The 21,229-nt window shown below is 33.8% G+C and overlaps 2 protein-coding genes across 2 annotated transcripts; both read left to right on the top strand.

The window, feature by feature from the left end:
• Positions 1-2,978: 2,978 nt before the first annotated feature.
• On the top strand, positions 2,979-5,572 carry LOC132563109 (sepiapterin reductase-like). The gene is made up of 3 exons (XM_060227869.1): positions 2,979-3,519; positions 4,297-4,443; positions 5,454-5,572. Exons 1-3 carry the CDS (start codon positions 2,979-2,981, stop codon positions 5,570-5,572), a joined length of 807 nt encoding a protein of 268 aa, XP_060083852.1.
• A 4,059-nt stretch (positions 5,573-9,631) lies between these two features.
• On the top strand, positions 9,632-12,307 carry LOC132563110 (sepiapterin reductase-like). Its single transcript, XM_060227870.1, has 3 exons — positions 9,632-10,172; positions 11,037-11,183; positions 12,189-12,307. Exons 1-3 carry the CDS (start codon positions 9,632-9,634, stop codon positions 12,305-12,307), a joined length of 807 nt encoding a protein of 268 aa, XP_060083853.1.
• The last annotated feature ends 8,922 nt before the right edge of the window (positions 12,308-21,229 follow it).

Below are 21,229 nucleotides of genomic sequence, written 5' to 3'. Positions count from 1 at the left end.
GGACGTGTTTAATGCTCGTTAGTTTGCCAGTTGGTTCCGTTGTTGTATACCTTGTTCTCATTTGAGAACGTGACATTACTTACTTGGATTGACCAAGATTTACATGGTGGGTGTCGTCGATGGAGCAGAACGCTTACTCATTCTGATTAAAATACAGATCTTAATTTACCACTCCGATATTTGAACGGAAAGTATTCGAGTGGCAAATTCAAATCTGTATTTTAATCTGATTGGAAGCGTACTTTTCTTGTTGTCTTCTTAAAGGCATATGTTTATGTTTCTGTTATATCCGTACTCGACACTTTGGCACTATAGCGAAACTGCATGAAAAGTATAAACAAGAGTATTATTAAGGCTTCGTGTATGTTATTAAACAGAAATGTTGAATGGTTGTTTGTTTCTTTTATGGATCTAATATAATCATAATGTAAATAAAACAAATCGTTTTCGGTGACCACTGACATGTAAAACAGTTTGTCCATTTTTTGAATATAAACCCACACTACGTGTTTTATACTTCAAAATCAGCCATTTAACCTTGCCTCAGAGATCATTTCATATTTATAAAATTTGTTTTAAAATTCTGACTTGTGCTCAGGAAATTTTATTTACACGTAAATATCTGGACCTGTGTATATGAATAATATCATAGTAACATTTCCGTATCGCAAATGGCCAGTCACAACACGTTCGTGATAAGGCATTCGTTTTGAAAAAAAAGTACATTCGGGTCTCAACGTTCAAGTTCATTCCAGGTTTTTAGTTCATATGCTTCACTCATGAAGTTTTTATTAACAAGTCGTGAATATCGGCATCATTTTCTTGTTAAGATTGTTGGCACACGTAAACAGGTAAAGAACTGAGTAAATGTGTCATGGGTGAATCATTAAGAAAAAAGTTAACCCTTGTATAACCACATTCCATGTTATATGTCAAAAAATTATTTCATAACAGCACGGACTTGGATATATCTATGTCCGTGATACCAATAACAGCTGTTCTTACCACGATCGTGAATTCGAAGGTGTACGTAATTGATAATGAATATCGCCGGTACACGACCCTTCGATGTGGATTTCCCAATAATATAGTTTTATCTCAACGGTTTCGTTTGTTTTTGTTTTTTATAATGATGTATAATGTTTAGCTTAAATAGAATCTATCACATTTAGTTAAGGCAACAAAAACAAACAAAAACAAACAAAAATGAATCATAGGTGTTTGCCTGCTACACTACTGTTTACATATATGACATGGCCAGTCAAAGTAACTCTGCGACGTCACTTGTACCATGTGACCAGTCACCTCATTAAATTTCTCACCAACGCGAAACGAGTATTTCAACTGTGTCAAATCAGCTATCATGGTAAATTTGATCGGCGCCATCTGGATGGTAGTGTTATTTAGATTAAGATGATTAACAATTTAAAACAAATCAAAATTGTGACCAAAACCTTTTAATGATTTACTCACATCACATGATATGACCTTCACACCTCAGATGATATGGATCCAGATTTCAGCTAAACTAATTTTATCTCTTCTGACATTTAAACTGAAGATTATCCTTCAAAATATTTTCCCGACGTCAGATAAACTACTTGACATTCCCATTCAGCGTGGAGTTGCTATCGCCTGATAATGTGATAGGATTGGTTATGTATTATTTAATAAAAGATCTATCAATTTTCGTAGACGTCGAACGTTTATTTCAATGTCGTTTTGTAGAATAAACCCAAATATTATTATGATTAAACATAACACATAATTAACGAAAGGTGAGCGTAATTCTATATTTGAAAGGATTTTCAGTTTCTTTTTCACACAAAAAACTTCTCTGTTTTTATGATGGTTGGTACAATTATAGACCTAATGATATCTTAATATTTTCTACTGATTTTATCTCTTGGTTTTACTTTGAAACAGTTTAGTGTAATTGTGTAGTCACAAAGTACAAACAAACCCACTGTCGATTACAGTTCAAAGTAGTATTTATTATCAACGTTAATCACATTCTCGGCCCACATTTACACGAACCGCAATGCTGACATAGGCAATCTGGTCAATTCATACTCTACTATAGTACACAGATACTCAGTCTGTCAACGAAAAACAATTGGTGCAAATGTGCATAATCATAAGTCAGAGCTCTCTTAATGTGAAAAATCTGCTGTATTAAGAACCTCTTATTGTACTGTTTTTTCAAAACAATGTATGGCAGAAAGCCGCCAAAGAAATAAGAACATGATGCGTAGGATTCATTTAAATATTCATCAGTTCCAACCGAATACAAAGTTTTATTGTTTAACTTTTTTTTTTTAATTGAAAACGTTTCATATCTGGTTCAGCTTGATTGAAAGTTAGGATATCTGTTTCCTGAAACATTGTAAAGTTTCACATCCTCACTTTATCCCTTTATAGAGCCCGACCTGATTAAAAAACTTGTATGCAAACTCCTTTTTATATTGTTGAGATCTGCAATATGGCGTTATTAACCGGGATCAATGTCGTTATGAATGTTGATGAAATAAAACGTCATTATTCTTACATGATTTATATTTTCGCGTTATAATTATGCCAAAACTAAAATGAGCACATTGCTTTTGCGTTTCTATACACGAGAGTGGACTTTCTTTGCACGGAAACAGCTTGATGTTTTAGAATGGCGTTAACAACAACCCCAACAATGATACATTACTCCACAAATGTTTATGACTTATATAATCATTTACACTGTCGAGAAAATACACGCACAATGTACTTGCAATGATCAGAAGCATGCAGGATTTTGCTGAAGCAACATACTTCCCCTACCGGTTACCGCAAGCTGGATGACTGCGTATCAACCTAATCTTTACCCTCATGACATAGTTGTAGCTACCTTGTACTTGTATTCACAGATTAGGTGCGATAACGCAGTAACTGTGAATGTAGTGGTAGAGGACGTCCGTTAAAATATAATCATTACGATAAAGAAAATGGAGAAAGGAGAGAGTGTCTTCCTTAAGAAGAGTTTTGTAGCGATCACTGGTGCCAGTAAAGGACTTGGGAGATGTATAGCACTGCAATTTGGAGCCAAGTTTCCTCCTGATTCGGTTTTCGTTCTCATGGCAAGAAATTTGGAAGCTTTAGAAAATGTCAAGTCGGAAATGATATCTCAGTCTCCTAATGCCAAAATTGTGGTCCGGCAATATGACCAAGGCAATACCGAAGACGCTGGTTATTTCAATGATATATTCACTGAACTTTTATCGACCAACAACATTTCTCCGACGGACTTTGAACAATTTATGATTGTACATAATTGCGCCAGTACCGGAGATGTTTCAAAGAATTCCTTGGAACTTTCCGACTCCAAGTTTGTCCGAAAGTACTATGACATCAATCTCATAGGAATGATTTTACTTAACACGAGCTTCTTCCGAACTTTCTCTGACTCTACAAAATCCCGGGTCGTGGTCAATATGACATCCTCAGGAACGTCAACTCCTGTGCCGTCTATGCATCTATACTGTGCCGGTACGTTTCAATCATAGCATTACTATAGACATCCCGATCTTGTTAATTACATTTTCAAACCCTGTGGCATATCTAATTATTTAATTAACTTAGTTTTCAGTCAAACAACATCCACCAGGTTTATGCCACCTTATATTTCATTCAATTGATGATCTTCTTTAAGTAGCAGATTAAAAGTTTAAACGTAATTTGTTGATCTACAGGGTTCGTGCATATCCCAATCTAAATTTTGACATTTATCTTTGATCACTATGTGTTTTCCCAGTCGCCAGCATCACTGATGAGTCATAAAAAGGCGAAACAACTGTATGATGTTGTTTGAATAATTACTAACAGGGTTCCAAAATATGCAGGTTGATAAAAATTATGGAGAAGATTTATTGTCATAGTCATAGTGATCTCATTGAGAAATATTCCATTTTTTTGTGTGATATAAAGTACGTGTTAGTTTGCCTGTTGGTTCCGTGGTTGCATACCTTGTTCTCATTTGTGAACGTGACATTAATTACTTGGGTTGACCAAGATGTATTGATGGGCCGTTCACGATAATAATACCGTCCATACTTATCTTATAACGACAAAAATTGTCGTTTACCTTTCGATCTTCATACCTCTGTACCATAAAAACATTGTGTACATAAATACTTGATTCTTTGCTGTTTTCGTCTACTTGTAATCGGACAAACTTTGTGACTTTGTATTTATGCTACATATTGATCAATAATTCTATATTTCTATGATATCGGTTTTCCTATTTTTTTTCCCTCCTTCCTGTAGGTAAGGCCGCACGTGACATGTTTATGCGCGTACTTGCCATTGAGAACCCATCTTTAAGGATACTGACATTCGCCCCGGGGGCCGTAGATACAGACATGTTGCGTGAAGCGGAAAGCAAGAGCCATCTCCTGTCCGATTTGTTGACACGTAAGTCAGCCAACATTATAGTTATTTTGCCAAATATGATACTCGTCTACAAATATGTACAGAAATTGAAAAAGGAATCATGGAGCTGATGGTATGGAGTACACATCTTTATTTTTGTAGTTGAAGTAATCTTACTCAGGAAATCACTTGCAATGCTGGAAACACATATTTGCCTGCCAGGCAACATATATTTCAGGAATTAAGTTTTTTTGTTTTGTCTACAATCAGTTATTGCACGAAATTATCATCTTTACATGATTGCGACAGTATTTCACTTCGGTGAATTACTGTAAAATCCCGAATTGTACTGTTGTTCAAAATATCAAGAATACAACAGTTTCAAATCACTAATAGTCAACATTTTTGTCTGGAATGAAGCGTAAGAATGTGACTTATTCCTTGGTATTTTTATCAGTTTTTTTCTGATTTAAAGCCTTTAGGGTTACGTGCTAGCAAATTATAATGAATGAAATACAATAAGGTCTTAAAGTTTTGAACTTTTTAGTAAGAATTTGATGCATTTCGTTTTTTAGCGTCTTTTTCGTTTGCTGTTTGACTCTAAAAGACTAATTATCGATTGAATGCAAAAGCAATGCAAACAATGCCCGTCTCTTGTTCAGTCTAATAAGAAAGTTGTAAGTTGAGACAACACATCTTATGGTTTTGTAAACACATTAGCTTCAAGTTGATGTATTTAAGCATATCTAATGCTAATATGAAAAAAATGGATTCACATTATTAATACATAAACTCTTATTTTTCCATTGCCGAAAGTTAAATTACAATAATTGTATAATGAAGAGAAATGATGCAATGTTTTAACGTAATTTCTCAAACACCATTGTCTCCTCCACATCCGGACCACACTGACATGTCTCCTTTGCTCTTTATAGTTTGATATTGAAGGGTAAATAGCGTATATAGTGTGTTGTTTCAGACTACATATTAGAAATCGTTGCATAAGGAATTTAAGAAAGATTATCACCCACCAAATTTATTATCTATTTCAGAATTTCGTAAAGATGGTATGATCACTCTTCCCGAAACGCCCATCAGCATTCTTGTGAAGATATTGGAGGAAAACTCTTTCGAAAATGCTGTGTATTTAGAGAGTGACAAACTGTTTTAATTATCTGCAGTGAGTAGTATGTTATTATATTAGAAACTTTAGATATTCAGCAACGGAAAGCTAATGTAATGCAACATAACTTTATCTAACAATCTTTCATAAGATGAAATTTTTCCTACTTTGCTATGAAGTATTTCGGAAATTGACATATCATCCTTACAGTAAAAAATGATAAATCAAAACAACGGTTAATGATTTTATAGAAGTGTAGTCAACCAAACTTAATCTGATATGGTATTTGTGTTAACTCTAATAAAAATTGAATTGTAAAAAGTAATGAAACAACTGATGTTTGGGAGTTGCTTCCTTTGCGTCATATATTATGATAATGTCTATATTGAAAACCGTGAGTGTATGTATCATGTACGAGGAGAGGTAGTATTGTGAACATATTGCTGTAATAGAAAAAATCAATAAAATTATCATGAGGCGGGAAATATTGTCGTTGTTTCAATAATCCTCCGTCGTCTGTTGTGTTACTAGTTCCTGCTAAACATGATACACAGAATTGACCTTACGGCAACGTTTGATTGTACTAAGCTCCGCAAGTTCATGATAACATTTTAAAGTGACCCTAGCCAATAATTTGTAACAACAGTCTATAGGTACAACACTATAGGTATTCACTGGGTTTTTTTTTACATCAAGCACATTTCTAAGAACAATAAATTCACCTTCTTTAATTGAGGTGCAGGAATAAATCCTCAAACTTCCTACACATAAATTAAGTAAACATACAATGTATGTATCTAGAAGAGACAACTCACAACTCATCTTCTATATTTTCCTGTTTAGAAGGAAATCATCTCTTTTGTCTGGAACAACAAAAGGTATTGAAAGCAAGTATGAATTTACCATTTTAGTTATAAATTATACAAAGATTACAAAATGTATCTGCTAATTCAATGGAAATACCATGTTCATAAATCCATTGTTTGTTTGGATAAATACTTTTACTTTGCCTTATATGACAAAATAAATTGTCTAAATCAACATCTATATTCCATCGTGCAAAACACGAATACAAAACGTCCAGTATATTTAGGGATCATTTATGTCTTCCGATAGCAGGACGTTATCGTCAACATAGAACTTTAAATTCTTCTATGGACTTAAATCTATAAGACTTCACTGTCTCCTACACATGCGAAATTCCTTTTTCCCGTCAACTACAAAGATATGGAATGACACAAATATTGATTACTTTCGATTCAATTAAATCAATTTTCACTAAGACAGAAATAATATATATCAAATGCTTTCAGGTATGGGGTTTACGTAAATTAAACATACTTAATTTCCAACTGAGAAGCCGTTCCAGCTTTCTTGATAACGACCTCTTTAGAGCTAATTTAAGTAACACAGTTTAATATAGATGCGGTAACTCGTTAGAAGACTTTGCTTACAATCTTTGATTCTGTGCCTAATGCACTCAGAACCGATATCTATCAATATGACCGTTACAACCATTCAGCCAGTGCGAAATTCACTTTGCTATTCTTCTCATTTGACATAGCCGAGATTAACATGATGAATGTGGTCGATGAAGAAGACCCTTACTCTTCCGGAACTCCTGGTCTTATGATACATGTTCATTTTCTTGAGTCTCCATGTAGATCTCTTTTATTGCTCAAACTTTCCTTTAATTAAGTTTCTTTTGATCTTTATATTTCTGTATAGAAAGTTCAATCTCTGGTTTACGATTTTTATGATATCGTGAACAATTTGTTCTCCGGACAAAAAATTGTTACATACATGTACCTGAGTTTTAATTATATCACCATGGCGTTTGAAAAGTTTCCTTTCAGGACAAAATAGATTTTTTTTAATTTTTCAATAATAAGGAGAAGGGACATCTAGACTTGATCCTGTTGCCAATGCCCGTTATTTGCAGGTTTTTTAGAAACTGGGCTGTAACAGAATATATACTTTAATGTATGTAAGAATAGATATTTTCTTGCACGTGAAATAAAGACATGGGACTTTTCTAGATAAATGGTACTGGCATACTTCATGGGCATGTTGGAATCCCCTTCTCTGTGACCCATTACATACGTTTAGTGCAAGGAGTCATAGTCTACAACTCATATATTGAGACCAAAGTAACTAACCATAACTAAATAAGCGATAATAATATGTAAACTTTTCCTGCATAGTACCTAAGCAGCTAACTTAAAAATAATTAGAATGTAGCTTGCTACTAAAGGAAAAAAGTGGGCGATACATTTTGAAGAAACTTCCAAGTCGTTTTAAAGCTTTGAAATACCGACTCTTTCGAACGCGCATATGGTTAAGTGTATGCTGTGCAATTTAAAGAAAATTATGCCCGTTACGAACATTGATTAGTAGAATTTCATAGAAATATTGTTGCAAGTAATTCTTGTACAATGTTCTCCTGTGGTAAGATCATCTAATGTCATCGATATGTACTTGGAGCAGTTGTTGTAGTTGCTACGGTCATTAACATCAGATTATAATTTCCATGTCTATTATTTCATTATTATACGCTAATCACTAATAAGTATTTATATGTTGGTGTATTTCATTTGTAGGCCTAATGCATGCATTCAGAGTTTTTATATTGAACGAAAAGTGCTAGCTAGGATATTCAGCAACGTGGGATACAGAAGCACTGGTATACACATACCGCTAATCACAAATTCAGCTGGTATCGATTGTTAACAACATTCAAATGAATTGGATTGTTTTACAGCAATTACTGATTTGGTTTTAGATTCTACATCTTTAATCATGCCATCAACATTGTAAATAGTTGGAAACATCGAGCGCCGTGGCACTCTTCCATCTTCCATGTTTAAAACTATACACGTACGGCACTGTGATTTTATCGACTGTTTGCTTCACATTTTGTAAGCAATTAAAACCTCTGCATAATCCGGTATGTAGCTTAGATACCCAAGGAAAAAGTAGACAATAAGTTTCTGGTGTTTTCATGAAGTGAACCACGGACCTTGCTTAAATCTATATATTCACGGTAAAAGCCGGTAGAATATGAAACAAATATAATTATTGATTTTTTTGAGATGTAAAATGCAATGCAAACATAGAGCTTTTTATTCCTATATGGTCTCAAATCTATAAAACTGCACTTCATCTTCTACGCATGCGAAATTCCCTTTTCCCATTAACTATAAAGACACAAATATTAATACACTTTCATTTTAACCAATTGTCACAAAGACAAAAATAACAAATGCTATCAGGTATTGTGTTTACGTAAGTAAAACATATCTAATTTCCAATTGAGAGACTGTGCCAGCTCTCTTGAGATTTGAAGAGACGGCTGCATTACATATCTGCTGAAATATGAAATTCTCCACGATCTAGGTCAAAGCTGTCAAATTACATTTTCTATAGGAGCTCCATTTAGAATATTTTCCATTGTGACACTGTGACACGGTTTTTCAACCACAAAATGTGCAACAGTGCAACAGTACTGTCGAATTATTCCCGAGATCTATGGTGCACCGAAAATTGCACGGTCACGCACATTATCATCACAAAAGTGTCAAGTAACAGGACACTATTTAAATCACCAACAATTATGGAACGTCTAAGGAAACATATAAATAATCACCACCATACTACGAGCCAACCCGGTTCCGTTATTAGATAAGTATGTAAATCATTAATATGAATTTAGCAAAATGTTTATATGATTTAACAATTTGCAATAACATTGAAAACAACATTTTAAATTGTACGGAAGATCGGCAGTCGCTGCGGCATCGTGTTTACATCGACTGCTCGCTCCACATTTTATAAGCAATTACAATCTATGCATAACCCGGTCTGTATCTTGCTTAAACCTATAAATCTACGGAAATAGCAAATTTAGCATGTAATAGTAATACAGGTGTCACAAGAATGTAAGCATTGAACGTAACAAAATATGCAGAGACGTTCGACGTTTAGACCTCTCCATAGTATCAAATACAGTGATCTTAGAGTGTCAACAAGTATACCACTGTAGGTTGCATCAAATAGTGTCTAATATAACAGGAGCTCTGTAGAAACGCTGTCAGTACGATTAACAAGATGGAGAAACGAGAGAATATCTTCCTCAAGAAGAGTTTTGTAGCGATCACTGGTGCCAGTAGAGGACTAGGAAGATGCATAGCACTGCAATTTGGAGCCAAGTTCCCTCCTGATTCGGTTTTCGTTCTCATGGCAAGAAATTTGGAAGCTTTAGAAAATGTCAAGTCGGAAATGATATCTCAGTCTCCTAATGCCAAAATTGTGGTCCGTCAATATGACCAAGGCAATACCGAAGACGCTGATTATTTCAATGATATATTCACTGAACTTTTATCGACCAACAACATTTCTCCGACGGACTTTGAACAATTTATGATTGTACATAATTGCGCCAATATCGGAGATGTTTCAAAGAAGTCCTTGGAACTTTCCGACTCCAAGTTTGTCCGAAAGTACTATGACACCAATCTCATAGGAATGATTTTACTTAACACAAGCTTCTTCCGAACTTTCTCTGACTCTACAAAATCCCGGGTCGTGATCAATATGACGTCCCCAGGAACGTCAACTCCTTTGTCGACTATGCATTTATACCTTGCCGGTACGTTTCAATCATAGAATTACTATAGACATCCCGATCTTGTTAATTACAATTTTCAAACCCTGTGGAATATCTAATTATTTAATTAACTTAGTTTTCAGTCAAACAACATCCACCAGGTTTATGCCACCTTATATTTCAATCAATTGATGATCTTCTTTAAGTAGCAGATGTTTAATCGTAATTTGTTGATCTACAGGGTTCGTGCATATCCCAATCTAAATTTTGACATTTATCTTTGATCACTATGTGTTTTCCCAGTCGCCAGCATCACTGATGTGTCATAAAAGGGCGAAACGACTGTATGATGTTGTTTGAATAATTACTAACAGGGTTTCAAAATATGCAGGTTGATAAAAATTATGGAGAAGATTTATTGTCGTCATAGTGATCTTATTGAGAAATATTCTATTTTTTTTTGTGTGTGATATAAAGTACGTGTTAGTTTGCCTGTTGGTTCCGTGGTTGCATACCTTGTTCTCATTTGTGAACGTGACATTAATTACTTGGGATGACCAAGATTTATATGGCGGGTGACGTCGACGAAACAGAATACGCTCACTCTTCTGGAACTCTTGATCTGGTTCTCCTTGTACTTTCCAGCAGTATTTTCTTGATTGATGGGCCGTTCACGATAATAATACCGACCATACTTATCTTATAACGACAAAAATTGTCGTTTACCTTTCGATCTTCATACCGCTGTACACTAAAAACATTGTGTACATAAATACTTGATTCTTTGCTGTTTTCGTCTACTTGTAATCGGACAAGCTTTGTGACTTTGTATTTATGCTACATTTTGATCAATAATTCTATATTTCTATGATATCGCTATTACTATTTTTCTCCTTCTTCCTGTAGGTAAGGCCGCACGTGACATGTTTATGCGCGTACTTGCCATTGAGAACCCATCTTTAAGGATACTGACATTCGCCCCGGGGGCCGTAGATACAGACATGTTGCTTGAAGCGGAAAGCAAGAGCCAGACCATGTGCAATTTGTTGACACGTAAGTCAGCCAACATTATAGTTATTTTGCCAAATATGATACTCGTCTACAAATATGTAAAGAAATTGAAATAGGAATCATCGAGCTGATGGTATGGAGTACACATCTTTATTTTTGTAGTTGAAGTAATCTTACTCAGGAAATCACTTGCAATGCTGGAAACACATATTTGCCTGCCAGGCAACATATATTTCAAGAATGAAGTTTTTTTGTTTTGTCTACAATCAGTTGTTGCACGAAATTATCATCTTTGCATGATTGCGATAGTATTTCACTTCGGTGAATTACTGTAATTTCCCGAATTGTATTGTTGCTCAAAATATCAAGAATACAACAGTTTCAAATCACTAATAGTCAACATTTTTTAATGAAGCGTAAGAATGTGACTTATTCCTTGGTATTTTTATCAGTTTTTTTCTGATTTAAAGCCTTTAGGGTTACGTGCTAGCAAATTATAATGAATGAAATAAAATAAGGTGATAAAGTTTTGAACTTTTTAGTAAGAATTTGATGCATTTCGTTTTTTAGCGTCTTTTTCGTTTGCTGTTTGACTCTAAAAGACTAATTATCGATTGAATGCAAAAGCAATGCAAACAATGCCCGTCTCTTGTTCAGTCTAATAAGAAAGTTGTAAGTTGAGACAACACATCTTATGGTTTTGTAAACACATTAGCTTCAAGTTGATGTATTTAAGCATATCTAATGCTAATATGAAAAAAATGGATTCACATTATTAATACATAAACTCTTATTTTTCCATTGCCGAAAGTTAAATTACAATAATTGTATAATGAAGAGAAATGATGCAATGTTTTAACGTAATTTCTCAAACACCATTGTCTCCTCCACATCCGGACCACACTGACATGTCTCCTTTGCTCTTTATAGTTTGATATTGAAGGGTAAATAGCGTATATAGTGTGTTGTTTCAGACTACATATTAGAAATCGTTGCATAAGGAATTTAAGAAAGATTATCACCCACCAAATTTATTATCTATTTCAGAATTTCGTAAAGATGGTAAGATCACTCTTCCCGAAACGCCCATCAGCATTCTTGTGAAGATACTGGAGGAAAACTCTTTCGAAAATGCTGTGTATTTAGAGAGTGACAAACTATTTTAATTATCTGCAGTGAGTAGTATGTTATTATATTAGAAACTTTAGATATTCAGCAACGGAAAGCTAATGTAATGCAACATAACTTTATCTAACAATCTTTCATAAGATGAAATTTTTCCTACTTTGCTATGAAGTATTTCGGAAATTGACATATCATCCTTACAGTAAAAAATGATAAATCAAAACAACGGTTAATGATTTTATAGAAGTGTAGTCAACCAAACTTAATCTGATATGGTATTTGTGTTAACTCTAATAAAAATTGAATTGTAAAAAGTAATGAAACAACTGATGTTTGGGAGTTGCTTCCTTTGCGTCATATATTATGATAATGTCTATATTGAAAACCGTGTGTGTATGTATCATGTAAGAGGAGAGGTAGTATTGTGAACATATTGCTGTAATCGAAAAAATCAATAAAAGTATCATGAGGCGGGAAATATTGTCGTTGTTTCATTAATCCTCCGTCGTCTGGTGTGTTACTAGTTCCTGCTAAACATGATACGCAGAATTGATCTTACGGCAACGTTTGATTGTACTAAGCTCCGCAAGTTCATGATAACATTTTTAAGTGACCCTAGCCAATAATTTGTAACAACAGTCTATAGGTACAACACTATAGGTATTCACTGGGTTTTTTTTTACATCAAGCACATTTCTAAGAACAATAAATTCACCTTCTTTAATTGAGGTGCAGGAATAAATCCTCAAACTTCCTACACATAATTTAAGTAAACATACAATGTATGTATCTAGAAGAGACAACTCACAACTTATCTTCTATATTTTCCTGTTTAGAAGGAAATCAGTTCTTTTGTCTGGAACAACAAAAGGTATTGAAATCAATTATGAATTTACCATTTTAGTTACAAATTATACAAAAATTACAAAATTTATCTGCTTATTCAATGGAAATACCATGTTCATAAATCCATTGATTGTTTGGATAAATACTTTTACTTTGCCTTATATGACAATTTAATTGTCTAAATCAACATCTATATTCCATCGTGCAAAACACGAATACAAAACGTCCAGTATATTTAGGGATCATTTATATCTTCCGATAGCAGGACGTTATTGCCTCATAATGCTATAAATTCTTCTATGAACTTAAATCTATAAAACTTCACTGTGTCTCCTACACATGCGAAATTGTTTTCAACTACAAAGATATGGAATGACACAAATATTGATTACTTTCGATTCAATTTAATCAATTATCACTAAGACAGAAATAATATATATCAAATGCTTTCAGGTATAGGGATTCTGAAATTAAACATACTGAATTTTCAATTGATAAACCGTTCCAGCTCTCTTGATTACGACCTCTTTAGAGCTAATTTAAGTGACACAGTTTAATATAGATGCGGTAACTCGTTAGAAGACTTTGATTACAATTTTTGATTCTGTGCCTAATGCACTCAGAACCGATATATATCAACAAGATTGTTACAACCATTCAGGCACTTTGAAATTTGACATAGCACATATTTACATGGTGAATGTCGTCGATGAAGAAGACACTTACTCTTCCGGAACTCCTGGTCTTATGATCCATGTTCGTTTTCTTGAGTCTCCATGTAGATCTTTCTTTTGTTCAAATTTTCCTTTGATTCAATTGAATTTGTGTTTGGATTATAAGTATGTTTACATCTTTATATTTCTGTATAGAAAGTTCATTCTCTGGTTTACGTTTTTTGATATCGTGAACAATTTGTTCTCCAGACAAAACCTTTTTACATACATGTACCTGAGGCTTAATTAGATGACCATGGTAAGATATAGAAAAAGAAACAGCTGGTATATTTTTTCTTCATAAGTTTTCTTTTAGGATAAAAAAGAATATTCTTTCCTTTTCCATATCATGCTTATCTAGTCTTTACTTTGTTTCCAAATGCACAACGTTTTTTTGTTTTTGTTTTTGTTTTTGTTTTCTTCAATAATGTCGTTGTGAAATAAAACGAAAATGACTGTTGCAGCATCTTTAAGAATCCGAACTGTAACAGAATCTAGACTGTTCAGTAATATATATTTAGTGATACCTACCGTGTTTCCGTTTAGTTACCAGTGTATCTAGGGATACCTACCGGGTTTCGTTTCATTACCAGAGTATTTAGTGATACCTACGGTATTTCCGTTTTTCACTACAAGTGTTTTTAATGATACCTACTGTAATTCTTTTTTCATTACCAGGGGATTTAATGATTTATACTGTAATTCCGTTTTCATTACCGGTGATTTTTACTTTTTCACTACTAGTGTATTTAGTGATACTTACCGTGTTTGTGTTTTCACTACCAGTGTATCTAGTGATACCTACTGTGATCCAGTTTTCATTACCAGGGGATTTAATTATACATACTGTAATCCCGTTTCACTACTAATGTATTTAATGATACCTACTGTAATTCCGTTTTCATTACAGGTGATACTTACTTTTTCACTACCAGTGTATTTAGTAACACCTACCGTGTTGCCGTTTAATTACCAGTGTATCTAGTGATACCTACCTTGTTTCCGTTTCATTACCAGTGTATCTAGGGATACCTACTGTATTTCAGTACTCACTACCAGTGTATCCTACCTCATTATTTGGATTTATAAACAGTGTATTTACAATTTAGTGATACCTTGTGAATAGTCTTTTTTGTTTAATCAACCTGTATATTTACTCATACCTACTACTCTGTCGTTATTGAAACCATTTTCATAAGTAGTCTTTGACTTGTTGTCCCATTTTATGCCCTTTTTGTTTACATACATGTATATAATATTTAGACATACACCGAATTTGTTTCGCCCACCATCTGCCCTCTTTCTTTACTTTACTGCTCTGCTATATATAAGTAGGGATTCTATGTTATCTTTCATTTATTTTTTATCCTCTTCCTGCTCTTTATATCTTGACTTTTCTCTAGTTTCCAATACCTATTCTCTTTCAGGTACTTATCCTTCGTTCTCGAGTTTCTCTACTTTGATGACGTCATATTACAATAAGCGTATATATACCTCTGGCCACCATGCAATGTTTTCCTATTTTGTATTTTATCATCCTTGATGGGTTGTTGTACTGATGTGTGGAGGTGTGCCATTGGTACCTTTTATTGTAAAACATGTCTTATGGGTAAAAGACTGTATTTTGTCGACAAGTCGGATTCCTTTTATAACTTGTTTAAGACAGCCGTTTTTTCGTGCATACTATTCGCTTATCTTAGTTTTATGCAAGCCTTAGTTAAGCAAAGCACTATTGTGTTCATTTTAGCTCTCAAATTTATTTTGGTCTGTGATAACAGTGTGTGTCATGGCCCAAACTTTAATGTTCGTACAAGTATATTTAAGTATAAATCCTTCTATACTTACCAAATACTCAAATATGATAACCTGAAAAACTTAATGAACTTGCTTTGTGTTTTTATGCGTTCTTACTTTCTAAATGTTGATTTTTCTGTAACTCTTCTGCTGCTGTTATTAATTTGTACGGATGTTGAATCTAATCCTGGCCCTGAGTCTGGTGAACTTTCAGTATTTCATCTTAATATACGAAGTATTAGAAAAAAGTTGAATGTTTTCGAGGACATAGCAGGAGAGTTTGATGTTTTATGTCTGACTGAAAGTCATTTAGATGACCAAGTATGTACTGATGAGTTATTGATTCAGGGATTTCATTCTCCTTTTAGACGGGATAGAAATTTTGCAGGTGGTGGTGTAATTGTTTATGTCAATAATTTGTTAAAATTAGAATATTATGGCGATGAAACTGTTTGGTTAAAAATTTCCCTAAACAATACAAATTTTATTGAAGGAACCATATATAGACCTGAAAATTTAGTTCAACCATTTTGGGAAAATTTGCGTTCTTCAATACATTATGCTTTTGACATAACAGCTAACGTTATACTTACTGGTGATTTTAATGTCGATTTAATTACTGTTGCTCCAACCCATGTTTTTTCAGATATTTTAAATTCCTTTGGTCTTAAAAATGTAATATCGGAACCTACTCGTGTAGGTCCGACTAGATCAAGTTTACTTGATCCTCTTCTTCTAAGTGATTCTGTATTCTGTATAGAATCTTTTGTTATAAATATAGATATGTCAGTAAGTGATCATGAAGGTTGTACTGTTAGCGTTAAACTTCCTAGTTCTTTTAAACCTGTCTACACACGCAAAGTCTGGTTATATAAGAGAGCAGATTACAATAAGCTCAATGAGCTTATGTCAATATGATTGGAATGAAACTTTTTCAACTTGTGCATCAGTAGATATTGCTTGTGAAACTTTTACTAAAGTTTTTATTAAATTTGTGGAACTTTGTATACCCACAAAAGTTGTAACCATACGACCAAATGATAAGCCATGGATGACTTCTGAGCTAAGGAAACACATACGACTTCGTGATAGGTTACACAAAGCAGTTAGAAAATCGAAATCTTCTTCGGCTATCCAAAAGTTTAAAACACAACGTAACAAAGTCAATAATATGAAAAAGTATTGCAGGCTAGAGTTTTATGTCCATGGCTTTATTGATAATTACTTATCTACTGGCCCCAAAGCTTACTGGAGATTAATCAAACGCTTAATCAATTCTTGTGGTACATCTAATGACATACCAATTCTGGTAGACCCTTTTACTGGTACTGTAATTACTAGTGATGTAGATAAAGCTGATCTACTTAATGACTATTTTTGCAGTATAACTAGTATTGATGCTTGTGACGCCCAAGTTCCAGAGATTGCTCCAAAAATCAATAAAACATTGAATTTTATTAGAGTAAATTATATGGAAATAAAAGATGTGTTGCAAATACTGAAACTTGGAAAGGCCTCGGGCCAGGATGAAATGTTTGTAAACCACTTGAGTTACTATTTAATATGTCACTCTCTGTTGGTGTTTATCCCAAAGTATGGAAATTAGCTAAAGTTATGCCGTTATTTAAAAAGGGTGATAGACACTCTCCTTCTAACTACAGGCCAATATCTCTACTGTCTACTGTTGGCAAAGTTTTCGAACGTGTAGTTTTCAATCATATCTATAATTATTTCATAGAAAATTCGTTGTTTTATCAATATCAGTCTGGTTTCTTGCCCGAACATTCTACTTTATATCAACTGATTGAAATGTATCATAATATATGTCTAGCACTCGAAGAAAAAAACATACATGTATCGTCTTTTGTGACATCTCAAAAGCTTTTGATAGAGTTCGGCATAAAGGTTTGTTTATTAAGTTAAAATCCTATGGAATAGACGGAGAGCTATTGGCTTGGTTGAAGGACTATTTACATCAGAGACATCAAAAAGTATGTGTTAATGGGTCTTTTTCTAAATTAGGTTTTATAGATGCTGGGGTTCCACAGGGTTCTATTCTTGGCCCTCTTTTATTTCTGATTTATATTAATGATATAGCAGATGTATTTGATTCAGCTTCAAGACTTTTCGCAGATGACACTTCTCTCCAATGTTCTTCTTCCTCCTATCAAGAAATTCAAACTATCCTTAACAAAGACCTTGAATCTCTTAATTCATGGGCTAAAACATGGCTTGTAACTTTTAATCCTGACAAAACGGATGTACTTTTCATCTCTAATAATAATGAAATAGAAGGTTTATTAGAATTAGAATTTTATGGAAATATTTTAGATTTCACTGATAGTCACAGACATCTAGGTGTTATTCTCAACTCAAGTATTAAATTGGGGGATCACATTGAAGTGATTTACTCATCAGTTATGAAAAAATAAATGTTTTGAGAAAATTGAAATTTGTATTAAAACGGGATGCGGTTTTAAGAATTTATCGTGCTTTTATATTACCCATTCTAGAATACGCTTGCGAATTGTGGGATGGTTGTTCAAATTTGGAATCTGAAAAATTAGAAAAAGCCCAACGTGAAGCAGCTAGAATTATTACAGGCCTTCCTTCTTATGCTAGTATTCATGCTTTGAATTTTGAAACGGGTTTAGAAACTTTGTCTTCTAGAAGGAAAAGAAGAAAACTTCAACTCTTCTACAAAATGCATACTAACCAAACACCTGAATACCTTTCCTCGTTACTTTCCTCTACTGTACAAGATCAAGCTCAATATTCTTTGAGAAATAGTAATAATGATAGAATTCCCTTTTTCCGTCTTTCTACAACTAATTCTTCTTTCTTGCCGTCTACTATGCGTTGTTGGAATAATCTGGATAACTCAATCAGGTCGTCATCCTCATTAAGTGTTTTTAAAAGTCTCTAAAACCTATCGATCACATTTCTCCACCTTCTCATTTTGGGATAGGTGACCGTACATTAAATATCATACTTACGAAACTTGGACACCAATGCAGTTCTTTAAATCATGATCTATTCAGGATAAACCTTGTGGATACCCCCAGTTGTTCTTGTGGACATTTGTGTGAAAATTCTTATCATTTTTTCTTTATGTGTTGTCATTATAATTTATAAAGAAATGTTCTTTTTCAACATTTAGATGATTTAAATTTACCCATACATTGTGATTTAGAATCGATATTGTATGGTGATAATGACTTTTCTTTTGAAACAAACTCGAAAATGTTTTTGAATGTCCAAACTTTATCAAATCTAGTAATAGGTTCACTTGACGTCATCCGCCTAAACTACCCCCCTCTCTCTCTCTCTCTCTCTCTCTCTCTCTCTCTCTCTCTCTCTCTCCCTCCCTCCCCGCAAAATATGTAGTTAGTGTATTTGTTGCCATATGGCTATTGCATTGCCTAACTATAATTTGTTATATATTGGGGGAAAAGGTGTTTCATAAGTTGTAATAACTTGTACCTAATCCTGTTGTCATAATTTTTGCAATAAAATATGTTTAATTCATTAATTCAATATTGAGACTGGAAATTTCCTAAGAAAGAAGTTTGAGGTTATATTCGTTTTCATGTGGATTTCACTTTTGAAAAAAAAATTAATGAGGAAAGCCTTAAAGTAGTTTGGATACGATGATTCTGGAAAGAATGAATTCAAAGTTATCCGTGAAGTGTCAGAATTTAACGAGCATCGGTCTGGTTTTCGGTAGATGTACTTCTATCAAAACTGTCTCGTTGTTTTCTCTTCTGCAACGAATCTTTGGAATATTTTTTTTAATATATATATATTTATTAATGGATTGGCGATCGCCTGTTGTTTTTCAATGAGGTTTTATGCGAGAACCATTGGAATATGAAACAAATACAATCATTGATTGTTTGAGATGTAAAATCCAATGTTAACACAGAGCTTTCAATTCTTATGAAGGTCTTAAATCTATAAAACGTCAACGTATCTCTTTCGCATATGCGAAATTCATTCATAAATACAAACACGGTTAACGTGTGCTCACAAGAAACCCTAAAAGTGTACAAAATCTCAGTATACCGTACCGCACATGACACGACCGCTTTTATAGAAGCGATTAGGAATGGGCGCACGCGGAGCACTCTTTCAGGGAGCTTTGTTCATGTGACAACCCATGCTTGACAGGAAAATCTCACGCTCTTGTATTCTGTATGTATACAACAGGACAAATCTTAATCGCGGTGTTTCAAAACTATTCATTTCAAATGCACTCATTTCAGAATACCAATGAAATCAGACAGTGAACTAATGTCGGGCATTGCATTTTGTAAATTGTGGTAATGAATTTCGGTCTTCACCTCCGTTTAATTGATTTTATTTCATTATTTTTAAATGCTATCATTAGGTATCACGGGATAAGTAACGTATATAGAACGTAAGTGAAAGAGACCCGCAACACCAGAGCATAATAGCTTCAAAATCTCACCATATTTCAGTATTTTCGCGAAAATATTGCTACGTAGTTTGTTATTTTAAACATGAATACCTCCTAACAGGTTGATTTTATTCGTTGCATTGAATTTTAAGTGAAACAGCACCATCTATGCAAATGACTCTAAAACCACATAGTCGACGTCATGACACCAATATAAGAAATGCACTAAAGGGATCATGGTGGGCGTGTCTGTGCTTTAAAAAGGGGGTCCTTTAAACGTCACTATGTCCAAATTTGACAACATATTTAAATGAGTTATTTAAATATGCAAATTGGATTTTCCCGATATTTTCGATTTACGCTTGATCAAGATCTACTTATTATGTAAATAATCGACTAGATGAATTCGATTATAATTTGCTGGTGATTGGAATATTGAGAAAAGCGGAGTTACCTTTTTTACCTTTTCACTTTTTTCAAGGTTTTATCATCGCAACGTAGTAAAATGTTACAACGAACTTGTTTATTTTTCATTGACCGATATATGACTAACTAGTAATCATTGTTTGATTCCAAGATGAGCTTTTGTAACGATTAGAAATTATTCATGGAAAATGTGAAACAAATACTGCATGCGTCATCTTACAGTGTAAAACAGGTTATCTGTCGTAATACAGCTGAATGTAGATGCAGCAACCCATGTGAAGACTTTCATTACTATTTTTGTGTTTGCCCCTATTACATTCATAATCGAAATCTATTTATAAGCCAGTTGCAACCTCTGTTTGAGAATTTAATTAGATTTACTCATATAGGGCGATCACAAATTAAGCAAAGATGATGACATCTCTTATTGCAAAAAAATGTAAAATAGGGATTTGATTGAAAGGGACTCTCTCTTTTTCGAAATGAACACCATTTCGCCTCCCTAGAATGCCTAAGGGTTTAAAAGGTGGAAGAATAATACCCTTTTCACCGCTGAAAAAGTGAAATGCATACTAACAAGAGGGTAGACAGTTGCAAACTGGATTCTTCGAGAAGATTTTCCAGGAAAAGGTCATACCTAAGGTTACTCCTTTTGTGCCTTAGTTTCATACGAATCTGTTCAACTTTCGTTCTCCAAAGCTGAAGTAGACAGGTGGAGATGGTTGTATTTTTAATGTAAGAGTGTATATATAGATCGCTGAATG

This window comes from Ylistrum balloti, unplaced genomic scaffold (genome assembly GCF_031769215.1).
Source record: "Ylistrum balloti isolate Yb309-2 unplaced genomic scaffold, AGI_CSIRO_Ybal_v1 Utg371588, whole genome shotgun sequence".
NCBI lineage: Eukaryota > Metazoa > Mollusca > Bivalvia > Pectinida > Pectinidae > Ylistrum > Ylistrum balloti.
The sequence above is the reverse complement of the archived record's forward strand: the minus strand, read 5'-3'. Positions and strand labels throughout refer to the sequence as shown.

Coding starts and splice junctions, on each gene's coding strand:
- LOC132563109 (XM_060227869.1), top strand. CDS start 2,979: ATGGAGAAAGGAGAGAGTGTCTTCCTTAAGAAGAGTTTTGTAGCGATC. Junction 3,520..4,296: donor TATGCATCTATACTGTGCCG/GTACGTTTCAAT, acceptor TCCTTCCTGTAG/GTAAGGCCGCACGTGACATG. Junction 4,444..5,453: donor CCTGTCCGATTTGTTGACAC/GTAAGTCAGCCA, acceptor TATCTATTTCAG/AATTTCGTAAAGATGGTATG.
- LOC132563110 (XM_060227870.1), top strand. CDS start 9,632: ATGGAGAAACGAGAGAATATCTTCCTCAAGAAGAGTTTTGTAGCGATC. Junction 10,173..11,036: donor TATGCATTTATACCTTGCCG/GTACGTTTCAAT, acceptor TTCTTCCTGTAG/GTAAGGCCGCACGTGACATG. Junction 11,184..12,188: donor CATGTGCAATTTGTTGACAC/GTAAGTCAGCCA, acceptor TATCTATTTCAG/AATTTCGTAAAGATGGTAAG.